This window comes from Pelophylax lessonae (genome assembly GCF_965119305.1).
Source record: "Pelophylax lessonae genome assembly, chromosome: 3".
Classification (NCBI taxonomy): Eukaryota; Metazoa; Chordata; class Amphibia; order Anura; family Ranidae; genus Pelophylax; species Pelophylax lessonae.
The window spans coordinates 38,346,531-38,374,482 of NC_138770.1; the positions used below are offsets into that span (position 1 = coordinate 38,346,531).

Below are 27,952 nucleotides of genomic sequence, written 5' to 3' on the forward strand. Positions count from 1 at the left end.
AGTCACTGTGATGTCTTTTATCTCCAGCAGATGATGATACACACATATATAGTGTGCAAACCTAGATTAAAGAATATGTAAACGCAGCATTTCCTCTTCCCGATATGTGTCTGCTGTACCATGTACTGGTATGAAAAAGTATCCTGTTCTCTTTGTATTGCTTCCTTTGTTTGAAAAATTGACCACACTAACAGGAGAGCGCAGTGTGGTCAGTTCTCTAGCTGTGGTGAGAATTCACCCTGCTCTCCTCCAATAATCAGACTTGTCCTGTCACCCCCCACCCTGCACAGTCATTCACTGGGAAGATCAGTGCACTGCTGTTTCTCCTCCCCCACCTCTCTATGCAGCTGAGAACAGAGTTACATGTGATCACTATGTCTGACACCCATAAAAGTGGATTCAGAAACACCCTCTGTGCATGAGGCCTTATACAGAAGGGGGAAATAAGTATTTAGACCTTTTTTTTTAATATCAATGCATAAATGATTTGCCTTTCAATTCTTATTTAATCTGAATGGGTTGTTTAACCACTTTAGGACCGCTCACATTGCTGCTACTGCGGCAATGTGGCACGATCCCGTCCAGCGACGTAGACCTACGTTGCTGGACTCCTCCCCCTGTAGGCGGCGCGCGCCGCTGGAGGCGCGCTCCCACTGTTTTCAGTCACAGCGGGAGTCGGGCCAGGGGAGGAGCGGCGGCGATTGCCGCTGCTCTTCCCCGATCGTCGGGGAATCTAGTTTGGAGATCCGCCTGCTTGTGTAAACAGAGCGAGCGGGCGGATCTCCTAAGTGACAGGCAGGGTCAGATTGCAGGGTTCAGCATAGCTGAACATGCGATCTGTCCCTGTGTCACTCAGTCACCTCCCCCCCCCCACACGTTAGTAAGCACCAGGCATACATTAACCCCTCCCTCTCCAATAAAATTAACCCCTTCCCTGCCAGTGTCATTTTTACAGTAACAGTGCATATATATAGCACTGATTACTGTAGTAACGTCACTGGTAACCCCAAAAGTGTCAAAAATGTCAGTCAAGGGTCCGATCTGTCCGCCGCAATGTCGCAGTCCCGCAAAAAAAATCGCAGATCGCCGCCATTACGCGTTAAAAAAAAACAACAAAAATGACAGAAATCTTTCCCTTAGTTAGTAAACGCAATAACTTTTGCGCAAACCAATCAAAATACGCTTATTGTGATTTTTTTTTTTACCAAACATATGTAGCAGAAAACAAATTGGCCAAAAATTTAAAAAAAATTAGATTTTTACATTTTTTTGGGGGGGAATTTCATATAAAAAAATGTGAAATATATTGTTATTTTTTCAAAATTGTCGCTCTTTTTTTGTTTATAGCGCAAAAAGTAAAAATCGCACAGGTGATCAAATACCACCAAAAGAAAGCTCTGTTTGTGGGAAAAAAAGGACGTAAATTTTGTTTGGGTACGGCATCGCACAACCGCGCAATTGTCCGTTAAAATTCGCACAGTGCCGTATCGCAAAAAGTGGCCTGGACGTAAGACAGCAAAATCCTCCGGTGGTAAAGTGGTTAACAAGGTGAGGATTTACATTGTACTTTAACCCATTTAGAGTCAGAACATTTCCCCACTTGAGGTACCAGAACGTTCTCTTTATTTTGGAGATGTGTAACCTTTGCCACCAATCACCTTCTCACCTCATCAGTCTATCTACCGATCAGTCTCTTCACTCTCCACCCGGAGTCAGAGAATCCCATGACATCACACTGACCTCCCATTTCTTCCTCCCATTGGCCCTCCACCTAGCTTTTATGTCTTTTTTTCTGATATCCCTAGGATGCGGGTGGACCCTTGGTATCCTCACTTGTAAATCAGGACTGTTGGTCCTGCGTCGTATGTAATGGCACCATAATGACTGTAACAAGCTTTTAACCATTGGCTACCCTGCCACAGTGCATCTACTGCGGCAGGGCGGCAGGTGCAGGCCCAGTCACATATAGACTATATACCAAAAAGTATTGGGACGCCTGCCTTTACACGCATATGAACTTTAATGGCATCCCAGTCTTAGTCCGTAGGGTTGAATATTGAGTTGGCCCACCCTTTGCAGCTATAACAGCTTCAACTCTTCTGGGAAGGCTGTCCACAAGGTTTAGGAGTGTCTATGGGAATGTTTAACCATTCCTCCAGAAGCGTATTTGGGAGGTCAGGCGCTTATGTTGGAGAGAAGGCTTGGCTCACAGTCTTCGCTCTAATTCATCCCAAAGGTTTTCGATCAGGTTTGGGCACTGGTGTGCAGTCATGTTGGAACAGGAAGGGGCCATCTCCAAACTGTTCACACGAAGTTGGGAGCATGAAATTGTCCAAAATGTCTTGGTATGCTGACGCCTTAAGAGTTCCCTTCACTGGAACTAAGGGGCCAAGCCCCAATCTTGAAAAAACACAACCCCACCACCACCACCACATGATTTGGACCAATGCAACACATGTGTGAACCCAGGCTAGGACATTCTGCTGCTCTGTCCTACTGTTCAGTTTGCACCCCTCTTCTAGAATGAGCTTCTACCACTTGCCGACTGCCTAACGACTATTTACGTCAGCAGTCAGCCCCTCACAGGCAAAGCGGTGAAGTACTACGTCGCTAGCCTGTGAGGCTCTAGGGAGTGAGCAAGCGCCACCAGTGGCACGCTCCCGTTCGCTCACGGACCCCCCCCCCCCGCACGTGTGCCCGGCGGACCCGATGTCCGCCGGGCACTCGCGATTGTCCGTTACAGCGGGAGAAAGGCAGGCGGCTAATGTAAACAAAGCCGCCTGTCATTCTTCCCTGTGTAAGAATTGAGATCATACGGTTCTACTATGTAGGACCGTTGATCACTGTTCTTACACATCAAGCCACATTTAATCACAGTTAGAAACACGCCCCTAGGGACACACTTAACCCCTCCCTCTCCAATACAGTTAACTCCTTCCCTGTCAGTGTCATTTTTACAGTAACAGTGCATATGTATAGCACTGATTACTGTAGTAATGTCACTGGTAACCCCAAAAATGTCAGTCAAGGGTCTGATCTGTCCGCCGCAATGTCGCAGTCCCGCAAAAAAAATTGCAGATCGCCGCCATTACTAGTAAAAAAAAAACAATAAAAATGACAAAAATCTTTCCCGTATTTAGTAAACGCAATAACTTTTGCGCAAACCAATCAAAATACGCTTATTGCGATTTATTTTTTTTTTTTTTTTACCAAAAATATGTAGCAGAAAACAAATAGGCCTAAAATGTTAAAAAAAATTTTTTTGAGAATTTCATATAACAAAATGTGAAAAATATTGTTATTTTTTTCAATATTGTCGCTCTTTTTTTGTTTATAGCGCAAAAAGTAAAAATCGCACAGGTGATCAAATACCACCAAAAGAAAGCTCTGTTTGTGGGGAAAAAGGACGTCAATTTTATTTGGGTACAGCGTCGCACGACCGCGCAATTGTCCGTTACAGTCACGCAGTGCCGAATCGCAAAATAGGGCCTGGTCTTTGAGCAGCCAAATCCTCCAAGGCTTAAGTGGTTAATAAAACACAGATCTGACCGGAGAGGTGAGGAGGATTCTGGGAGGTCACATGACATCACTCTTATCTCTATTAATAAAACACAGACCTGACCGGAGAGGTGAGGAGGATTCTGCTTTTGTTACTGTTTTTGTTGAATGCAGAATTTTCCTCCTGGGAAGTCTGGAGATCATATGACCATATCATTGCCTCCACCTCCCTCCCTGATAGAATACAGAAATAAAAGAAGATTTCTAGAAGTCACCAGAGAGATCATGGAGGAGAGGTGAGCGGTGCTGGGAATTCTGGGACATTATCCAGTAACAGACAAGGGATGAGTCTGGATGGTGACTGTATCATTGTGTGTGTCAGGTTCCTATAAGGTGTCAGGATGTCACTGTCTATTTCTCCATGGAGGAGTGGGAGTATTTAGAAGGACACAAGGATCTCTACAAGGACGTCATGATGGAGAATCAGCCGTCCCTCACATCACCGGGTAAGAGGAGACTTTATTGTAAAGGAGAGAGCAGTACGGAGGGTCCATCATCTGATAAACACATAGAAACAATGTATTCAGTCAGTGTGTGTGTTTCCTACAGATGGATCCAGTAATGAGAACCCACCAGAGAGATGTCCCCTTCCTCTGTATTCCCGGGATTCCACACAGGAAGATCACACCATCCCTCACCATCATCAGGTAGATGAGGAACAATTATTAATAGTTATAACTTATTATAACTTATATACAAGCATGTTTCATACAATTACTATACTATTATATGTTCAGAGTGGAAACCTCAGAGATGATAATATTGTCGGTAAAGAAGAGTATAAAGAGGAGGATGAGGAGTATGAAGTGATGGAGGAGACTTCAGAAGGACACAAGGATATGATGGAGCCACCTAATACCAGGAACCCACCAGAGAGATGTCCCCGTCCTCTGTATTCCCGGGATTCCACACAAGAAGATCACCCCATCCCTCATCATTACAAGGTTGGTGGGACAGATCATCTAGATAGAACATGGAGGCGATTTGTGGAATTAGGTGATGTCACAATATTAAAACATCTAGTTTACAGATTATATTTTCTCTTATTTTCTTTTTTTAGTGGGAAGATCCAGTAGATATAGAATTTGAAGTCAAAGCAGAAGAAGAAGAGACGTATGTGAGGGATGATCAGCAGTCTATGGAAGAGAATGGAATAACGGGGACATTTATAGAGGAGGACACTCCTACAGAGATCAGCACAGGTAAGTCTTTAACACTAAATACATTCCCTGACCCCATCCAGAGTAGGGCAAGGCATGGAGGATATCAGTCTATTATATTGTTACACATTAACAATTCTTTCCATATAAGATAAGTAAGATATCCTAATAGAGATAAATGTATTTTCCTCCAGACCTAAAGAGCGTCCCCTTGTCCTCTATAATGACCTGAAAGTGAATAAATCTATACCAAGTTCACTATATGGACCACTATACTATTTATACATGGTGATCATATCCCCCTTATGTATTTATACATGGTGATCATATCCCCCCTTATGTATTTATACATAGAGATCATATCCCCCCTTATGTATTTATACATGGTGATTATATCCCCCCTTATGTATTTATACATGGGGATCATATCCCCCCTTATGTATTTATACATGGTGTTCATATCCCCCCTTATGTATTTATACATGGTGATTATATCCCCCCTTATGTATTTTTACATGGAGATCATATCCCCCTTATGTATTTATACATGGTGATCATATCCCCCTTATGTATTTATACATGGTGATCATATCCCCCCTTATGTATATACATGGCCATCCTATCCCCCTTATGTATTTATACATGGTGATCATATCCCCCCTTATGTATTTATACATGGCCATCCTATCCCCCTTATGTATTTATACATCGAGATCATATCCCCCTTATGTATTTATACATGGTGATCATATCCCCCTTATGTATTTATACATGGAGATCATATCCCCCCTTATGTATTTATACATGGTGATCATATCCCCCCTCATGTATTTATACATTGAGATCATATCCCCCTTATGTATTTATACATGGAGATCATATCCCCCCTTATGTATTTATACATGGAGATCATATCCCCCCCTTATGTATTTATACATGGTGATCATATCCCCCCTTATGTATTTATACATGGAGATCATATCCCCCCTTATGTATTTATACATGGTGATCATATCCCCCTTATGTATTTATACATGATGATCATATCCCCCTTATGTATTTATACATGGAGATCATATCCCCCCTTATGTATTTATACATGGTGATCATATCCCCCTTATGTATTTATACATGGTGATCACATCCCCCTTAATCTCCTCTTCTCAAAAGAGAATAAATTCAGTTCCTTTAGTCTCTCCTCATAGCTGAGCTCCTCCATGCCTCTTATCAGTTTGGTTGCCCTTCTCTGCACTTTCTCCAGTTCCCCGATATCCTTTTTAAGAACTGGAGCCTAAAACTGAACTGCATATTCCAGATGAGATCTTACTAATGATTTGTACAGATGATGTCAATCTCTGGAGTACATCAATGTATTTTGCTACTTTAGAAACCGCGACGTGACATTGCATGCTATTATTAAGCTTATGATCTACCAGAATACCCAGATCCTTCTCCGCTATGGATTCCCCCAGATCCTTCTCCGCTATGGACTCCCCCAGATCCTTCTCCGCTATGGATTTTCCCAGATCCTTCTCCGCTATGGATTCCCCCAGATTCTTCTCCGCTATGGATTCCCCCCAGATCCTTCTCCGCTATGGATTCCCCCCAGATCCTTCTCCGCTATGGATTCCCCCAGATCCTTCTCCGCTATGGATTCCCCCAGATCCTTCTCTGCTATGGATTCCCCCAGATCCTTCTCCGCTATGGATTCTCCCAGATCCTTCTCCGCTATGGATTCCCCCAGATCCTTCTCTGCTATGGATTCCCCCAGATCCTTCTCTGCTATGGATTCCCCCAGATCCTTCTCTGCTATGGATTCTCCCAGATCCTTCTCCTCTATGGATTCCCCCAGATCCTTCTCTGCTATGTATTCCCCCAGATCCTTCTCCTCTATGGATTCCCCCAGTTCTACTCCCCCCTAGTATGTATTATGCATGCGTATTCTGAGCCCCCAAGTGGAGAACTTTACATTTATCAACATTAAACCTCATTTGCTAAATATTTGTAATCCCCTGGTCACTTTCCTGAGCTGTGTTCCCCGTCCTGTATTCCTGTATTTCTCTCGGATAATCTTCCTTCTCTGTGCTGCAGACACAATTTATGTATCTAGACTGGATTTATGGAGATTCTGGGGTTCAGCTGGCAACAAAATGTAGATTTTTACCATAGCTGTTACTCAACCTTGCGCCCTAGTTCTTCTGCCTCATCCCTGGGTCTAGTAAGATCTCTGACAGAACAATTCTCCCGGGGTTACTTGCTCTGTTATTTGCTGGCTGTGCCGGGTGGAGGGATAGGTCTGTATAGTCTCACACCCAAGTAGGGTTGCCACCTTTTTCTTCAAGCCAAACCCGAACACTTTAGCGGCATAGGACACATTTTTTTTGTAGTAAACACTATAGAATTATAAAAGATCTTTGGGTGCCCCAAGAAGAGTGATAATACAGCACTCTGTGGCGAACAGTGAGTACGGCCAAACTGCTCTTGATGACACCCCCCTCCCCGCAGTGATGCCAAACCTGCCCCCAGGCAGCAGGCCACAGCTCCCAGATGGCAACAACACTTTGTGTAACTATCTCAGTTACTTGGGGGAGCCACAGCCCAGTCTGAATAATGTGTGGGTTTCAGGCAGACTAAAACCCGGACACATGATTCAAAACCCAGACTGTCCAGGTGAATCCTGGACAGGTGGCAACCCTAGACCCAAGTCACTGAGTGCAGGCTCAGGAGATGGGAGGCAGCGGTGTGGGACCTCTGCAACTTGTCTCATTTAACATTTAAAGTAGAACTATAGGCTAAACTTTTTTTTTTTCATTTTGGATAGAGCAAGGGATGGTTATAATAACCCCTGTTGGGTTGTTTTTTTTCATCATCTGTGTCCCATTTAAAGAAAAAAAGAGCAAAACAAGGACCAAGGTCCTGTCCAACCCACTCAGCGCTTTATGGAAAATATACAAACCAAAATTTTTTTCTAGTGACTAATCACTCCCGATGGATGAATGTGAAAATCTCAATTTCTATTATGCATTATTCAAACACAGCTGCTGCTATAAAATCAATAAAATCTAAAAAAGGTGCGTACATAAACAAAGTCCACATATACACTAGCAGCGCTAGTGTACCCTTGCTTCTACAAGCGGCGAATATATTTGTATGATAACAAGTTGAGAGTAATATCAATATATATATATATATATATAGTGACTGGTTGAGAACACAAATGAATTGATGTGGAAAGTCTCTTTGTCCAATAAAACCAGGTAAAAAGAGGTGCAGATCCTGGATAGTCTCTTAAATCACCAACTCAGCCACCAAGAGCCTTCACCACACCGCCGTGCTCCCCCCTAGGTAATGAACACGTACTCTTATCGTAAAGGTCAAGCGCCTTGTACCAAAACCAGTGATCTTCCACTTTCCTATGGTGATCCACCTTTCGATCCTGATACCATGGAAATCAGCGCCTCCTCATGTCCACTCATTGGAATGACATGTAATAAAAACGATAGGGACCCATAGCGTAACACGCTTCACACCACAATATTTATTGATAAAAAAATTACACTCACATGGGATAAAAGATTCCAAGCAGATCTGTATACCAAGGTAGAACGCCTGTTCCTCCTGCCGTATGCGCTGTCTCCACTGTATCGCAAAGTCCGGATGCCTCTGCTTCCGACTTCCCGGCTCGCGGCAGTCTCGGCGGCGTGACGTAGGACGATATGCAGGGTTGCTTTTGTAGCCGCATGCTCATGGACTGACGCGTTTCGTCATCACGGACTTCAACTGAGGGCGAGAGCACGCAGCCCAGCAGCCTCATTAAAATACTCCCGAACAACCTGGGCGGGGACTCAACTCCACCTCCAAACCAAAAAAGCCGGAAGTTCTACACTAGCCGACCTCTTGTGTTCTCAACCAGTCACTATATATATATATATATATATATATATTGATATTACTCTCAACTTGTTATCATACAAATATATTCGCCGCTTGTAGAAGCAAGGGTACACTAGCGCTGCTAGTGCATATGTGGACTTTGTTTATGTACGCACCTTTTTTAGATCTGTGTCTCACTGTGGAGATTTCCCTTCACTTCCTGTCCCATACCCAGACAGGAAGTGAGAGAAAATCCCTGCAAATTAAGGGAATTCTCTGGGGACCTCCAGGAAACCCAAACTAGTGTCCCCATTGGAGGATTTTCCCTATATTACTTTTCTGGGGAGAACCTAAAATATGGGATTTTCTTTTACTTTCAATTATAACGGTAAACAGAACAAATAGAGAGGGTGGATCTCCTTAATGGGGGCACAGACAGCAATAAAAACTAACAAACATTCTAATTCCTCTGCAGTCTATTCAAAACTAAAAATAAGTTTTGCCATTAGTAACATATTAAGCTTCCACTGATTACTGAATACCAATATTATGAGTCCTGACCCCTGCACTATATACTCTATATTGTACATTACATACTCCTGACCCCTGCACTATATACTCTATGTTGTTCATTACATACTCCTGACCCCTGCACTAAATACTCTATGCTGTGCATGACATACTCCTGACCCCTGCACAATATACACAACACTATACTGTACATTACATTCCTCTGACCCCTGCACTATATACTCTATGTTGTACATTACATACTCCTGACCTCTGCACTATATACTCTATGTTGTTCATTACATACTCCTGACCCCTGCACTAAATACTCTATGCTGTGCATTATATACTCCTGACCCCTGCACAATATACACTACACTATGCTGTACATTACATTCCTCTGACCCCTGCACTATATACTCTATGTTGTTCATGACATACTCCTGTAGTAGGGATGGTGAGGTAATTGGCGCTGCCTAAAAATATGGTGGTGGACTGAATTCTTAATATCACAATAAAATGCAGTATAATCACATACAGAAATGACAAACCATATATAAAATACTGTAAATATAAAGTGCAATATGAAGTGCAATAGTATAAACGGTGGGTGAATAAATAATTACATATAAATATAAAGTGCTTGGTGGGCAAAGAGTAACCAAATAAAGTGAAAAAAGTGTCAGAAAGAATATATATCGGTCACTATAAATTAGAACACAGTATACATGAAAAATTTTTTTTTTTTTTTAGGAGTTTCAACAAAGGTTGATAGATAAAATGGTAAAGTGTTTCCAATAAAAATTGGATAAAATTGATAGTGAATAAATATGAAAAAAATAAGAGAAAGTGATAAAGTGCAAAAAGATCCTGAAATGGACCGGTGAACTGAAGAAAATAGAAAAAATGGCCAAGACCCGTTAGTGGTAGTGAATAAATATATCAAGGAAAAAATTGATCAAGTGCAGTAGGTCCTACCAAATGTGGGATTGGTAGAAGGACCAGTGGAAAAACCAAACATACAAGAAATTGGCCAAGAAATATGTATAAATATATGAAAAATCATAAAAGATAAAAAAAGTGGGCAGAAAAGTCCATAAAGTGATTAAAGTATCGGATTGATGGGTGACTCTTGAGGTGATCCAGGTGTTGGTTGCCGAGTGAGGAAACAGTGCTTTCCTTTCAATTTCTCCCGCACTCACCAGAAGTCGGCACCCCTGCAGGGGTAACCATACTTCTGGTGAGTGCGGGAGAAATTGAAAGGAAAGCACTGTTTCCTCACCCGGCACCCAACACCTGGATCACCTCAAGAGTCACCCATCAATCCGATACTTTAATCACTTTATGGACTTTTCTGCCCACTTTTTTTTTCTCTTTTATGATTTTTCATATATTTATACATATTTCTTGGCCAATTTCTTGTATGTTTGGTTTTTCCACTGGTCCTTCTACCAATCCCACATTTGGTAGGACCTACTGCACTTGATCAATTTTTTCCTTGATATATTTATTCACTACCACTAACAGGTCTTGGCCATTTTTTCTATTTTCTTCAGTTCACCGGTCCATTTCAGGATCTTTTTGCACTTTATCACTTTCTCTTATTTTTTTCATATTTATTCACTATCAATTTTATCCAATTTTTATTGGAAACACTTTACCATTTTATCTATCAACCTTTGTTGAAACTCCTAAAAAAAAAATTTTTTTTCATGTATACTCTGTTCTAATTTATAGTGACCGATATATATTCTTTCTGACACTTTTTTCACTTTATTTGGTTACTCTTTGCCCACCAAGCACTTTATATTTATATGTAATTATTTATTCACCCACCGTTTATACTATTGCACTTCATATTGCACTTTATATTTACAGTATTTTATACATGGTTTGTCATTTCTGTATGTGATTATACTGCATTTTATTGTGATATTAAGAATTCAGTCCACCACCATATTTTTAGGCAGCGCCAATTACCTCACCACCCCTACTATATATTGAATATTGACCTCACAGTCTATATTTTTAAGGTAGGCTGCAGCCAATTTATTCCTCCATAAGCGCGGAAATTTCTCCCTTACATTACATACTATACTATATACTCTGTTCATTACATACTCCTGACCCCTGCACTATATACTCTTTATTATGCATTACATACTACTGACCCCTGAACTATATACTCCATGTTATACATTACATACTCCTGACCACTGCACTATACACTCTATAATTGTCCATTACATTCTCCTGATACTATATACAGTAATCCCCCGCTCCATCGCGGTTCAGTTTTTGCGGTCCCGGTAATTCGCGTTTTTTTTTGTAATGTTATTTTACTATATAAATCATTAAAAATGAAATATTTTTGTGTTTTCCATAGCTCTTGCTCTGTCTCTTAGTATCTTTTATGTGTTTTAAATGAGTTTCTATTGTTTTAAAAGTGTGTTTAAAGACCTTAAAATGCTTTTACACGTACAGTGACAGTAAAAAAAACATTCCTACAATGCATTTTAATATGGTTTTTCCATTTCGCGGAATTTCACATTTCGCGGCTGGGTCCGGAACGTAACCCCCGCAATGGAGGGGGATTTACTGTAGTCTCAACTTTTGTATCTTATATCTTAGCTTAGGGTGAGTGTGAAGCTGCATCGAAGGGGGCTTGCCCGCCCCCCTCTGAAGGGGCTCCATACGCCCTCAGCCTATTTACCCTCGCCTAAGTGGAAATTTTGAGGGCTGCTCTATATTATACACTACATACTCCTGACCCCTGCACTATATACTCTGTTGTACATTATATACTCCTGACCCCTGCACTATATACTCTATGTTGTGCATTACATACTCCTGACCCCTGCACAATATACTCTATGTTGTTCATTACATACTCCCCACTCCTGCACTATATACTCTGTTCATTACATAATCCTGACCCCTGCACAATATACTCTATGTTGTTCATTACATACTCCTGGACTATATACTCTGTTGTTCATTACATACTCCTGACCCCTGCACTATATACTCTTTATTATGCATTACATACTACTGACCCCTGAACTATATACTCCATGTTATACATTACATACTCCTGAACACTGCACTATACACTCTATAATTGTCCATTACATTCTCCTGATTGTCCATTACATTCTCCTGATACTATATAGTCTCAACTTTTGTATCTTATATCTTAGCTTAGGGTGAGTGGGAAGCTGCATCGAAGGGGGCTTGCCCGCCCCCCTCTGAAGGGGCTCCATACGCCCTCAGCCTATTTACCCTCGTCTAAGTGGAAATTTTGAGGGCTGCTCTATATTATACACTACATACTCCTGACCCCTGCACTATATACTCTGTTGTACATTATATACTCCTGACCCCTGCACTATATACTCTATGTTGTGCATTACATACTCCTGACCCCTGCACAATATACTCTATGTTGTTCATTACATACTCCTGGACTATATACTCTGTTGTTCATTACATACTCCTGGACTATATACTCTGTTGTTCATTACATACTCCTGACCCTGCACTATATACTCTTTATTATGCATTACATACTACTGACCCCTGAACTATATACTCCATGTTATACATTACATACTCCTGATCACTGCACTTTACACTCTATAATTGTCCATTACATTCTCCTGATACTATATAGTCTCAACTTTTGTATCTTATATCTTAGCTTAGGGTGAGTGTGAAGCTGCATCGAAGGGGGCTTGCCCGCCCCCCTCTGAAGGGGCTTCACACACCCTCAGCCTATTTACACTCGCCTAAGTGGAAATTTTGAGGGCTGCTCTATATTATACACTACATACTCCTGACCCCTGCACTATATACTCTGTTGTACATTACATACTCCTGACCCCTGCACTATATACTCTATGTTGTGCATTACATACTCCTGACCCCTGCACTAGATACTCTTATGTTGTACATTACATACTCTTGACCCCTGCACTATATACTCTATGCAGAGATGTATAGTAACTAAGTAGAACTACTTCACTACTGTACTTAAGTAGCGAAAGGCGGTATCTGTACTTTCCTAGAGTAGAATTTTTTTCTCCTACTTCCACTTTTACTTCACTACATTTTTTCAATGATTTCAGTACTTCTACTCCGATATTTTGTTTTTGTGCTGCATAGTTACTCGTTACTATTATAAAAATTACCACTGCCAGAACAGTAGATGGCAGGTTTCATGAAGCTCAAAACATGTGTATTATCAACGCATACGAAAATAAATGCTACTGTATGTATAAATAAAAGCTGCATTTGAAATAATAAAAAACAATATGATGTTCAAACTTTTGACTTCTTTCTTTAATAACTACATAACGCAGTACTTGTACTTTTACTTTCAGTACTTGAGTAGCAATTTTTTTTTTTCAAAACTACTGGTACTTTTACTTTCAGTACTTGAGTAGCAAAATTTTTAAAAAAACTACTTGCAATACTTAAGTAAAAAATGTTAAATACTTTAGTACTTCTACTCAAGTCACTTTTTGATCGAGCACTTCCACTTCTACTCAAGTCACTTTTTGATCGAGCACTTGTACTTTTACTCAAGTATGCGTTTCGAGTACTTTATACAACTCTGACTCTATGTTATACATTGCATACCCTTGACCCCTGCACTATATACTCTATATTGTACATTACATACTCCTGACCCCTGCACTAGATGCATCCTAAAGTGGTGCTTAATCCATAACAACTTGATAAAAAATAAGGTCCTTTAGCACGGAAGATATATTCCACATTATTAGTTATGCTACCAAAGTTAGTGTGGACTGTAAATTGCCTCCAGCATTGTTCCTGTTTCCTCTTGCTAGAGGCGGCCATTTTGCCATAGTCCAGAGCTCCTAAACACCAGGAAAACCTTTAGGCTGTCAGCAGATCGGCCTCTACAAATTTGGCACAGTGCCTAAAAAAATATAGCAGCTGAGCACGTGCGGAGCAGGGTAAGACAGTGTATTACTGGATTTTAAACAGTATTTTTAATGTTTTACATAGCTATACCTGCAAAGAGGCCGGCCTGAAGTGATCTAGCAGGGCATAATTTTCTGACTAAAGTTCCACTTTAATAATAATAATAATAATATGATAACATTCTCAAACTTTGGAACCTCTAAACACAAAGTGATAGGAGGAGTCAGTAACCCAATGATGGAGGTCTTCAAGATCAGACCAGTCTTTATGTTGGTTGTTCTCCTCCCCCCCCCCCCCCCCCATCCTCACTCTCTGACCTCTGGTGGGGCTCAGCCCCGCTGTTATTCATGACTGAATCATGGACTAAATAAGGAAGTGCAGGACTTCTTGTGTTGGGAAGATGGCAATGAGGGATAGAGGGGGTGGGGACACTCGTCCTATAATCCCCTCATCACTGTCACTCCTATAAAAGACAGTTCTCGTTGTTTCCTCACTCTCTGACCTCTGATGACTGAATCATGGACTAAATAAGGAAGTGCAGGACTTCTTGTGTTGGGAAGATGGCAATAAGTGATAGAGGGGGAAGGGACACTCGTCCTATAATCCCTCATCACTGTCACTCCTATAAAAGACAGTTCTCGTTGTTTCCTCACTCTCTGACTAAGGTCCATGAATAAAGAAATGAACTGGTAGGAGATCAGAGGACCCATTTACTAGTTACCTTGAGGTTGGAATTGTAAGATCTTCAGAGACAAAGCTGCCTGATGTGGGCGGAGTCCTGGTTTAGGGGAACCAATCTACTGATATCTAGTAATAATCTTTTTATTTCTATTTTAGTAGATGGACGGGAGATGAGGAAAACCTCAGAGGATTGTCTCACTTTGTCTCCAGACTGTAAAGTAGAAGATGAGGACATCACACAGTATAGTCCAGGAGAAAACCCGGCTACCTCAAATGTCCATCCGGCACCACACAGTGTAGAAGGACCATCGTATTCCTCTTATCCTGAGGAACCACAGACTGTGAGGGACGGTGCCGGACCATCGTATTCCTCTTATCCTGAGGAACCTCAGACTGTGAGGGACGGTGCCGGACCATCGTATTCCTCTTATCCTGAGGAACCTCAGACTGTGAGGGACGGTGCCATCCTTCCAACAGATAAGAGCTTTTCCTGTACTGAGTGTGGGAAGTATTTCCATTCTAAATCCAAACTTAATGTGCATAGAAGATCTCACACAGGTGAGAAGCCGTATTCTTGTCCTGAGTGTGGGAAAAGTTTTTCAAATAAGTCCAATCTTATAAACCATAAGCGAGTGCACACAGGTGAAAAGCCATATTCTTGCCCTGAGTGTGGGAAAAGTTTTGTTAAAAAGTCACAACTTCTCATACATCAGAGGTCTCACACGGGGGAAAAACCATATTCCTGTCCAGAGTGCGGGAAATGTTTTTCACATAAATCAAGTATTTGCAAACATCAAAGAGTGCACACAGGTGAGAAGCCGTATTCCTGTTCTGAGTGTGAAAAATGTTTTGCACAAAAATCACATCTTGTCAAACATCAGAGATCTCACACAGGGGAAAAGCCGTACTCCTGTCCTGAGTGCGGGAAATGTTTTTCAGATAAGTCACTTCTTCAAAGACATCAGAGACTGCACACAGGTGAGATGCCGTATTCCTGTTCTGTGTGTGGGAAATGTTTTGTACAGAAATCAAAACTTGTCATACATCAAAGATCTCATACAGGGGAGAAGCCATTTTTGTGTCTTGAGTGTGGGAAATGTTTTTCAGAGAAGTCCTCCCTTCACAAGCATCAGAGACTGCACACAGGCGAGAAGCAATTTTGCTGTCCAAAGTGTGGCAAATGCTTTGCAAACAAATCAGAACTTCTCCCACATCAAAGGTCTCACACTGGGGAAAAACAATATTTCTGTTCTGAGTGCGGGAAATGTTTTCTACAAAAATCAGAACTTGTCACGCATCAAAGATCTCACACACGGGAAAAACCATATTTCTGTTCTGAGTGCGGGAAATGTTTTGTACAAAAAACAGAACTTATCATACATCAAAGGTCTCACACAGGGGAGAAACCGTATTCCTGTTCTGAGTGTGGGAAATGTTTTTCACAAAAGAGCAATCTCTACACACATCAGAGATTGCATACAGAGGAGAAGCCATATTCTTGTTCTGAGTGTGGAAAATGTTTTAGAAAAAAATCAGTTCTTGTTGATCATCAGAGATCTCACACGGGGGAAAAGCCGTATTCCTGTCCTGAGTGCGGAAAATGTTTTTCAAATAAGTCCAATCTTTACATACATCAGAGATCTCACACGGGGGAAAAGCCGTATTCCTGTCCTGAGTGCGGAAAATGTTTTTCAGACAAGTCCAGTCTTAACATACATCAGAGATCTCACACGGGGGAAAAGCCGCATTCCTGTCCTGAGTGCGGAAAATGTTTTTCAAATAAGTCCAGTCTTTACATACATCAGAGATCTCACACAGGGGAGAAGCCATATTCTTGTCCTGAGTGTGGGAAATGTTTTTCACAGAAGTCCCATCTTTACAAACATCAGAGATCTCACACGGGGGAGAAGCCACCTTCCTGTCCTGAATGAGGGGATTGTTCCTCACTGAAGTCCTGTCTTCCTGTTCATAAGGGATCCCACACAACCCTCTAGGTGTATTAGTGCCTTGAGTGTGGGAAATGTCTTCTATATGAATGTTGCTGGAGATGTGGGGAAGAAGCACACCCTGATATACACCTCAGATATACTCCATGGCTGATCTTCATCATGTAAGAAACACTTCATAAGGAGATCAGAGATCACCAAAGACATGGATGAAGTGTTGTACCGTGTTGGCCATTGATAGCAGGAGAAAAATAAAAATTGAGTCATTACCTTTCATTGGCTGAGTACATTTTGTGGCGTAACATTTCACAAACACTTAGAGGTCTATTTTTTTTTTTTTTTTGAAGTATTCATCCAGTCATAATGACTATTGTAAGTATTTTATTTAATATAGTGATTAATCTACTCTATACCTTTCATTGGCTGAATACATTTTGTGGTGTAAGCTTTTGCAGACACTTAGGGGGTCTTATTTTATGTGATACAGTGATCTCCTATAATAACTGGCTCCATCTAGTGGTCCCAATGCGTCATTGCAATATTTTTTCTTGATGGAGGTATGTCAGTTAAAACACTGCATTATAGCCACTAGATGGAGCTGAGGATCATAGGAAATTACTGTGTTAATATATTAAACAACAAAAAAAAATTGGCATGTGCTTGTGCAATGATGACAAACTTCATTACCCAAAAATTGCTCATAGTGAAGAGTGAAGCTTTTACAGGTCATCTGTTTTGAACTAACTGTGATTAATGGCTTAGCGTGCAGTGGTCAGGAATATATGATATACAGCTCAATACACCTCCAATCCCTGGGTGAGGGCGGCCCAGAAGGTGGAGAGACAAGCCATAAATATTCTGGAGCCTGGTTATGTTGGGAGCAGAGTCCAGGGTCCAGTTGCCTGGAGGGGACCCCTGTGCTGGGGGGGGCTCTCTCCCTGGGAGAAAAAAGGAGTCAGAGAGAGTCAGAAGCCTCACACTCTTGTAGCCTCAGCTCGGGTTATCTAAAGCCATCCTTGAAGCCATTGGGACCTGTCCTGCAGAAGGCCTGTTCAGCAGTCACATGTGATTCAGGATTTACCTAAGGGACTGAGTGAGTAGCTCTAACCAGTACACCCCAGAGCCCATAGAGAAGAATCAGCCAGGTGCAATACTTAGCTAATAGAGATAGAACGAACAACCCCTGGTTCAATTTGAGCCAGAACTCTCGAACATTGCAAAAGTTCGGACACAAACCCCATTAAAGTCTATGGGGCCCGAACTTGAACAATCAAAAGTCCCCATTTTGAAGGCTTGTATTCAAGTTATTAGCCATACAAAGGGTTTGGGGGCCCGGGTACTGCCCTGTGGGACATGTAACAATGCAAAAAAAACTTTAAAAAAGATAATTTTTAGAGGAGCAGGGATTTTAATGATGTTTAAAGTGAAAGAATAAAAATGAAAAATTCCCTCTAATATAGTTCCTGGGGGGTCCCCTTAATTTGCCTGTAAAGTGGCGCATCTGTACCATGTATAGAACCTGCTGCAGCAAAACTGGCATTTATAAAGAAAGAAAAAAGACATTTAAACTGATTTTCATTGCATTGCAAGCTTTTTTTTTTGTAAACAATGACTTGGGAAGGCAGACTGTATGATGAGGCCACAATTTAGTGCACTCAGAACAAGATTAGAGATTTTTTGGATACACTCTGGTGTCTCTTTGGCAGCCATTGGATGGGAATAACAAAATTTTGCACCACAGTGAGGTCAGGTGCAAGGCTTTATCCAATTAGTGCTCTAGAATGCACTGTGAAATGTGCAGTGCATTGTGGGGTGCTCGGCAGCAAATCATCCCAACGAGCACCCAGCAAACTCAACAGGTGATGTTTGGGCCGAGCTTATGCTCAGGCCGAACAATACCAGCTAGATCTGTACCAAGGGACTGCTTAGAGCTTTTTCAAAGCCAGTACAGCTACCCTACACATCTTGCACAGAGAATCTAAGGAGCAGCTTTGTGATTTTTGGTAGCCAGAGACAGTTTCAAGTCCTCAGTTTGTACTCAAGTTACAGGTCTGGGCATCCCATATCTTCCCATTCCTGTCCAAATTCATCCCCTAATAAACCAAAAACAAAACTCTCTGGACTGGTTCTTGGTTACTGAGTGAATGCTGGAAAATTCATGTTGGCTGGCTGTGCATGTGAAGGGGGACCCAAAAATCTGGCGGCCCTTAGGGGCTAGCGCTACATACATGTAAGACGGTTGAACCCTGTTAAATGAGTTAGGTAGGGTAAGGGTTACTTAGTGGTTACCGGTTTGCGGGCTTTTTGGGTTTTAGCCGGCCCACCTATGATATACTATAAGTTGGGGAAAGGCTGAGACCTGAGAAGTTGGAAGATTCCCTTGTGCACTGGTGTGCTGAGACACTGCTGCTGATTCTGTTCACAGAACTAGAGTAACTATACCGAGAATCCTGGCTTGCCACCAGTCATGGACTATGCCACCGATAACAGATTTGCTACCATACAGGGACCCTAACCTAATTGTAAGGTATGCCTGTAACAATGATCAACCTTTTCTTAAAGCCTGGTCTGAAGTCGTTCCTAAAAGGGTGCATAATGGGGATGTTGCATACAAAGAACCTGGACCTGTAATAGCACTGAGGGTTATGAAGTATATGGTACCACAGCATAAGCAAGCTGCATTTTGATGACGAACAAGGTTGTTGCTAAGGGCAACCAAGTCAAGTCGCAGAGTCACAGACAACCAGTCGAGTCGAGTACCTGGAAAGGCCGAGGTATCCTCTGGTAGCAAGGGGGCACCATTTGGGCTTCCTCCCTAGCAGTCTGTCTTCCATAGCAACCAGGAGCAGACCAGCGTTTCAGAGATAACCAGAGTTGTCTTTAAGGCGGGGCAAAAGGGGCAGCTGCCCCAGGCCCAATCATTTGTGTGGGGCCCAAAGCAGCTGCCCCTTGAGCCCACCATAGAAGTATTATCATGGGTCACTCCTAGGCACAGGGTCCTGTGCAGCCTCCCTTTCATATCAGTGTAGCTGGGTGCTCTCCCACCACTGCACAGGCCACTATGGGTCTCTGGTTGGCTGTGCTATGACGGGAGAGGCGCAGCTGCAGGTTGTCTGTGTGGTCACAACCTGCTCCCCCCCTCCTCCTGTCAGCAGTTGGTCTAATCGCTGCTTGCTCATCCCCCTCCAACTAAGCAGAACAAGCAGCCAATCAGAAGAGACTTAAGAGGCATTATGGAACATGTAGTCCCAAGGAATGGACTGTTCACTGAAGTCCAGGGGGCCTGAAATACACCCTGCTTTAAAGGAGGAGGGAGTAAGATTTGCCTGGGCAAAGATTCACAAGCACAGTGCAGTGTTCTGGAGGAAGTTGGTGAGAGGAATGTGTGGTACAGTTCCCTCCAGAGAGAGAGAGACTGAGCTGCTGAAAAACTACCAAGCAAATACCATGTGGGGGAGACTGCAAGAGTGAGAGGACCGTGTTGCCGAGCCACTGCCAGGATATGGACCTTTCTTCACTGCCTACTGGAGTCATAACGGGTAGGGCCGCCATCAGGGGGGACAGCCCACACACATGTAGGGGGCCTAGGCATCCCAAGGGGCCCGGGCCTCCCAAGGGCAGTGGCAGACTGGTGACAGAAAACAAGACCTGGAGGAGCAGGATGCGGAGTCTGTGTGTAGCTGCCGAAGTGTTTTCTTCATCAGCTAATATGAATTTTATTAGCTATATCCCTCTAGCTCCAGCCCTGCACAGCCACTGGCAGCCTAGCATAGTAACACAGTGAGAGCGTCCAATCCGAAACTCAACCTCCCATTTGTGTCCACCCAACACGGCCCACACTCCAGTCACCTCAATGTAATGCACTATGCGGTGAGAGGAGTTTTGTGGGCAGCTGGACGGGAGTTTTAAAACCAATAGCTGCTAGCTGTCACAGCCCTGGGGGAGATGAGCCTCAATGGGGGGGGGGGGGGGCATAATTATTGAGGGAGCCTTCCCCCCACCCCTTTTTGCTCTGCACCTCCCCCCCCTTCTCCACCTTTCTCTCTCTACTCCTCTCCCCCCTCCCCTCGTTTCCTTCCCCTTCTCCTCCTCCTCTTTTCCCTTCTCTCTCTCTTATTTGCTCCCTTTTTCTCTCTATCTTTCTTATTCTATCCCTCATTCTCTCTCTCTCTCTCTCTCTTTCTCTTTTATTCTCTCCCTCGTTCCCTCTCTTTCATTATCTCTCTCATTCTCTCCTCGTTCTCTCTATCTCTCATTCTATCCGTCATTCTCTCTCTCTCTCTCTCTCTCTCTCTCCTCGTTCTCTCATTCTCTCCCTCGTTCTCTCTCTCTCTCATTCTCTCCCTCGTTCTCTCTCTCTCTCATTCTCTCTCTCTCTCATTCTCTCCCTCGTTCTCTCTCTCATTCTCTCCCTCGTTTTCTCTCTCTCTTGTTCTCTCTCTCTCATTCTTGCTCTTATTCTCTCATTCTCACCCTCGTTCTCGTTTATTCTCTCTCATTCTCTCCCTCGTTCTCGCTCTCTCTCATTCTCTCCCTCCTCTCTCTCTCTCATTCTCGCTCTCTCATTCTCTCTTTTATTCCCTTCCTCGTTCTCTCTCTCATTCTCTCCTTTTCTCTCTCTCTCTTTCTCGCCCTTGTTCTCTATATACTCTCTTTCACTCTCATTATCTCTCTCTCATTCTCTCTTTCTCTCTCTCATTCTCTCTTGTACTCTGTCTCCCATTCTATCTCTCTCATTCTCCCATACTCTCTTATTCTCCCTCTCTCTCTCATACTCTTTCTGTCTCATTCCCTCTCTCTTCTCTCATACTTTTTTTTTCTCTCGTTCTCTATCTTATTCTCTCCCTCTTTCTCTCTCTCTCTGTCTCTCATTCTCTCCCTCGTTCTCGCTCTCTCATTCTCTCTCTTATTCCCTTCCTCGTTCTCGCTCTCTTATTCTATCGCTCTCTCTCTCTCTCTCTCATTCTCTCCCCCATTCGCTCTCTTATTGTCTCATTCTCTCTCCATCATTCTCTCTCTCATTCTCTCCCTCTCTCTCTCTCCCTTTATCCCTTGTTCTCTCTCTCTCTCTAATACTCTTTCACTCTCATTATCATTCTCTCATACTCGCTTTCTCTTTCTTTCTCTCTCTCTCTCGTTCTCTCTTGTACTCTGTCTCCTATTCTCTCTTTCTCTCATTTCCCTATACTCTTTCTCTCTTATGCTCCCTCTCTTTCACTCTCTCTCTCTCTCTCTCTCTCTCTTTCATACAATTCAATTCAAATAGGCTTTATTTGCAGGACCAAATACATTTTAGCATTGCCAAAGCAGTTGAGTTTGGGAGGGGGGGTAATGGGTAATATAAAGGGAAATGGGATGTGGGTCCATGTAAAGGATTTTTAAGTCCTCAGTTTTTCATGTCCCTCTCAGTCTTGTTCTCTCTTGCTTTCTCATTCTCTCCCTCGTTCTCTACCATCCTCTCTCTCATTCTCTCTTTCTCATAGTCTCTTTCTCTTTCATTCGCTCTCTCTCATTCTCTCTCGCACTCTGTCTGTCATTCGCTCTCTCATTTTCTCGCTCTCAAACTCTTTCTCTCTCATTCTCGCTCTTGTTCTCTCTCATTCTCGCTCTTGTTCTCTCTCTCTCCTCTCATACTCTCTTTTTCTTTTATTCTCTCTCTCTCTCTCTCTCTCTCTCTCTCTCATTCTCTCCCTGGTTCTCCCTCACTCTCCCTATCTCTCTCACTCTCTTATTCTCTCTCTCTCATTCTCTTGTTTTCTCTCCCTCTCATTCTCTCCCTCATTCTCTCTCTCTCAAATTCAAATAAGCTTTATTGGCAGAACCAAATACATGTTAGCATTGCCAAAGCAGTTGAGTTTGTATGGGAAGGGGGAGGAAGAATAACGGGTACAATTACGGGGAATGGGGGTGAGTCCATGTAAATGATTTTGAAGTCCTCAGATTTTTATGTCCCTCTCAGTCTTTGACATGTTGTCACATAATGTGCAGCTATTTTCACCATTGGCTCTTCTTCTCCCATTAGATTTTGAAGTTTCCTCTTCTCTTCTATAGAATTGAAGTCCGGGATAAGAGCAGAGAGTGAGCGTCTCTCACTGATAAGTACTTGGGGAACTGTAGCAGGAAGTGGTCCTCATTCTCCAGGACCCCCCGGTCACATTGCTGGCACAGTCTTTATTCCCTGGGCTTGTAGGTCTGTATGTGCCATCCTAATTAGATTTCCAGGCTGTGGGTGCTCAGTCTTTACAGGCTCAGGGTCTGTCTGTCTTTGGGGCCTTGTAGCACCTCCAGGTATGGGGCCAGTTTGTAGTCTCTCTGCAGTGACTGGTAAACAGTTAGTTTCTTGGAGTTTGTTATTTCTTTTCTCCACTTTCCAACATATTTTTTTTTTTAGAATAATTCATTATGGGTTATTTTTTTTGTGATTTTGTCAGGCTGAGTTGTTGGGGGTTTGGGATAGTCAAGGCGTGGATTATTTGTTGAAGGCCACAAGGCTTGGACTGGTCCTTATTGGTCAGTAGGGCCTTATGGTGGTATGCTGTTTTGTAGATGATTCCAGAATGACAGCGCCCTTTTCTGTATTGCAAGAAGTAAGGAAAATCTGCCTAACTCAGACCGGCAAGCACGTTGAAGGTGCTCCCATGGACTTGGAGGAGGTGCTTGCAGAATTCCAGATAAATTATTTCTGTTGGATTGGAGTCCCATTTGGATTGGTCTGGGTAGGTAACTGGCTCTCAAAACTTCACTGGCGTAAAGAAGGATTGGGGTGATGATGCTATTAAAGATTCTGAGTCACACTCTCACTGGTGGTTTTAGGTGGTACAGTTGTCTCCTGATTACATAGAAGGCTCTGCATGCCTTGTCTTTTAGTGTCTATATGGCTGGCTTGAAACTTCCTGATTGGTTCATTTCTGGGCTAAGAAGTGAGTGTAGCTGTTAGTTTCATCAAGTGTGCAGTTGTTTAATAAAAAGGAAGGGTTCTTTGATTGTTTTTTGCTCCTCCTTTGGAAGACAATGATTTTTGTTTTCTTTGAGTTGATAGGTAGTGCCTATGTGGCACTGTATTTCTCCAGCACTTCCAGGCTGTTTTGTAGGCATTTCTCTGTTGGTGACAGAAGTAGGAGGTCATCGGCATAAAGCAGGAACTTCACCTCAGTGTCATGCAGAGTCAGTCCTGATGCTGGGGAGGATTTTAGAGCTGATGCCAATTCATTGATGTAGATGTTCAAGAGAGTTGGACTAAAGCCTAGTACACACGCAACGATTATCGGCCGACCGATCGTCCGTCTTTTGTCCAGAGTGGTGCTTTGTTGGTTGGAATGTGCCTAGACTGCACACAAATTTTCTCGCCCGACAATATTCTACTTCAGAAGTGATGTCATGTGTTGGTTTGCTTTCTTTGTGTTCTTTTTTCACTGAGCATGCCCAGAATTGCACATCAGATTTTTCCCTGTCGAAATCTGTACTGACTGCACGAAAATCAACCGTTGTGTTGACGGCCAACAAAAATTTTATAGCCTGCACACCAGATTTTTTTCGGCCGAAAATTCGGAGTCAGTTGTCGGAAGCATCATACTAACAAGCCAAAAATCGGCAGATCGGTCATCGGATGAAAATTCCCTGCCGATTTTCGACGCGTGTGTACGAGGCTTTAGGCTGCAGCCCTGTCTGTCTCCTTGGGCCTGCCAGAAGTGTTCTGTTCTTTTCCCGTTCACCTTTATGCTGCAGCTGTTCTCGGTATATGAACTCTTGATGACATCATATGTTTTCCCTCCTATCCCCTTCTCCAATAGTTTGAGGAACAGGCCTGGGTGTCACACTGAGTAAAAGGCCTTCGTAAAGTTCACAAAACAGGCAAATATCTTCCAATGTCTTGTATTGTGGACAGGGTTCTTGATGAGACTGTGCAGGGTGTAGATGTGGTCTGTGGTGCGATGAATTGGCATCAATTCTGCCTGACTTCTGCTGATGACGTTGCGTTGTATCAGGAAGTTGAAGATCCATTTGTTGAGGATACTGTTAAAGAGTATCCCTAGAGTGCTGCTGACACATATCCCTCTGCAGTTGGCTGGATCCTAATGGGTCTCCACTCCTATGGATGGGTGTTATGAGGCCTTGGTTCCATACTTTAGGGTAGTGAACAGCACTCAGGACTAGATTGAACACTTTACATATTGCAGCATGTACACCTGGGGAGCCGTATTTAATCATTTCTCGCAGGATTCTATCCATCCTACTGGCTTTTTTAGATTGCAGGTGTTGTATTTTCTCCATTATTTCTGCTAGTGTTATTGGTACATCTAGGGGGTTTTGGAAGTCCGTTAATTTGTTCCTCCATATCATTTAGTCTTTTGATGATGTATGTTTGTTCTGCAGTTAGCTCTACTTCTGGAATATCTCTGTAGAGGTTCTTAAAGTAGTTGAGCCATGATGTCGCCATTTTAGATGTGGAGGTTGTCTTTCATGGGTGCTGAGCCAACATTCTTCCATATTTCCCAGAAAGAGTTTTCCTGAAGTGCCTCTTCTAACTTGCAGGTTGTTAGAGATTAGGTTTTGCTTTTTCTTTTTAAGGGTTTGTTTGTATTTTTTTCTGTAGGGTGCCATGGGCTATCCTTAGGTCGGTGTTATCAGGGTCTCTGTTTTTGTTATTGGAAACTGTCCGTAAGATGTTACTTAACGTTTTGCATTCTTTGTCGAACCATTTATTGGATTGTTTGTTTAATGGTTTCTTGCAGTTGACTTTTCTCAGCTGGGCTGTTTCTGCAATGGTGTGTAGTATTTTATGGAAATCCTTTGCTGCCTGGTTCACATCTCGTGGGCTTAGCTCATAGGGGTTGTTTTGAAAGTTTTTCAAGATGTTTTTTGATGTCGGGTCTGTCAGTTACCTCTCCATGTCTTGTGTGATGGATTGTTTGGACCATTTAAATGATGTTGGCAGGTTTCAGAGAGAAGCCCGGTAAAGTTTTGGAGATGGTTTATTTGAAGATTTAATATATAGCAGTAAAAGAATTTATAAAACAAAAAAATATATATATATAGCAGTAGTTGGTTGTGGTCTGACAGGTATGTTTGTGGGGTGACTGTAAAGGCATTATTGAATGTAGTGTTCATATCTGTGATGGCATAGTCTAGCACACTGCTGCCTATGTGGGGGTTTAACGTATATCTTCCCAGCGAGTCTCCTTTGGTGCGGCTGTTGAGGATGTAAAGCCCCAGACTGCAGCACAGATTCAGCAATTTTCTTCCATTTTTGTTGATTGTACTGCCATAGCTGTTTCTTTGTATCTGTATCAACTCAAGACAGTAATTTGCCAAGTCCAGTATGTGCGTGTTGCCATCAGAATTTATATAGTCCTTTTCCCTTCCTGTCCTAGCTTTGAGGTCTCCAAAGATGAGCACTTGTCCCAGGGATTGGAAGTGGATGACCTCACTTTGTAGGACCTCATAGGTGTCTGGTTTGAAATATGGGGACTCTGGTGGGGCAATGTATGCTGCACATAGGTAGATATCAGACTTAGAGGCAAGGGTAGAGCTGCTTATTTTTATCTAGATCTGGCTCTCACCTTTTTGATTGCATTGATGTTCTCCTGTAGCTCCTCCTTATACCAGACTAGTATTCCTCCTGAACACTGACCCTGTTTGATGTTTTTATCCTTTTGTGTGGGGACAGAGTATTCCCTATAGCCAATAGGTACTAATGGTTCATCCTGTGCCCAGGTCCATGTTTCCAGGAGGATTTGTATGTCTGTCTCACGTAGTCTTTGTTGGAAGTCTGGATCATTTACAGTAGATCCGAAGGCTGAAGCCTTAGACCCTGAATTTTCCGAAGGCTGAAGCCTTAGACTCTGAATTTTCCAGCTACTGATTATTAAAGAAGTAATTTTGTGTTTGTATACCTTGTAATGGTTACATTTCCTGGGACAAACCAGGTTATGGGTGGTTGTCATTGTCTTTTGTGCTTTTTGAGCTCAGTCACATTGGTTTATTGCATAATGTGCCAGGGAGGGTTCTTATCTCCTCCATTTCTCTGCTTTATGGTGGTCTCGGTGTCCATCTTGGGGCGGGTGGTTTCCTCCATTCTTGCCATCTCCGTGGCCCTGTTTTTAGGTTGGTTGTATTGTTGTTGTATTGGATTAGTGGTGAGGTTTGGGGTATTCTTATACTTGAAATTGTATCTGTCTGAGAATGTTTTGTGCCAGGTCCATGACTTTTAATTGTGTCTGTCCACGTCTGAGAGTTCTCTCAAGAACAATGTCTTTGAATTCTCTTGCCCAGGAGACTGACCCCTTATTTGTGGATGTGGCACCCTCCTAGGTAGGTGCTAGTGAGAGAGTATCGTTTTTGGATCTTTCTGCTTACCAGAGAGATTGCCGGGTAAATTTATGTTGCTGTCTGCCTACCAGAGATCAGGATCCATTAGTGAGGTCTGCTAATGGTGCTCAGGTGCAGCTCAGCTTGTCTGAAATGTTTCACACTGTTCCAATATGCAGGCATATTGGGCAGTGGGAGGAAACCTGACAAGTGAGTGCACAGGCATTTGTTACAGCCCTGGTGATTGGCAGAGGAAAGTGCATTGGTGCATGCTGGGTGACTGTATAAATGCCAAGGGCATATGTGCTTGGGGGTCTTTTAGCTCGAGAGCAAGGTCCCAGAGGGAGGGGGCGGCTGCCCCTCCTCTGTAGAAGCTGCCATGTGGCCTCAGGTGGTCAACCTGAGGGCCCGAGAATCAGAGAGTAGCTGAACCCAGAGGTCCTGCAGAGCTGACTGGGAGGGAGACACTGGAGAGGATCTGATTCTGCCTACAGTGAGTACAGATCTGTGTTGTGGGGTCTGTTTTGAGAGGGCCATCCCTTTTGCCAGTGGACGAGTGTCAGTCAAGGGAAGCTAGAGGGTATCCTGAAGATAATGTAGTTGCTTTAAGTCCACTGCAATAGAGAGCAAAATGACCTAATTCTTCCATACAAGTGGCAGTATGGTTAAAGCAGTGTGTCAAATAACCCGGTGAGGCCATGTGAAAGTTGTCCTTATCTACTGTGAATAGTTAAGGTTGGAGTATCCAACTATTCCCTTCAACCCTCCAAGTTCTACAATAAATATAAAACCAAATCCCCTGGACTGTTTATTGAGTAATGAGCAAACGGGAGTAAGGATGGATGTGTGAAATGTCCTCAATGACTGTCTGCAGGTAATCAGAGGGAGACCCAAGAAGTCAACACACAGCAAGCCCTACGGGGACAGTGCTATATGTAGATGTTTGTTGTCATAGAGGTGTTGGAG

The 27,952-nt window shown here is 42.8% G+C and overlaps 1 protein-coding gene across 1 annotated transcript in view; it reads left to right on the forward strand.

Annotated features, from left to right (window-relative positions):
* LOC309550283 (uncharacterized protein) overlaps window positions 1–27,952 on the forward strand; it is a 1,519,274-nt gene that overhangs the window by 1,391,418 nt on the left and 99,904 nt on the right. Inside the window, 2 exon segments of the mRNA XM_082250688.1 lie at window positions 14,889–16,661; window positions 23,225–23,394. Of these exon segments, the coding sequence (XP_082106814.1) occupies window positions 14,889–16,661; window positions 23,225–23,394 (1,943 nt within the window).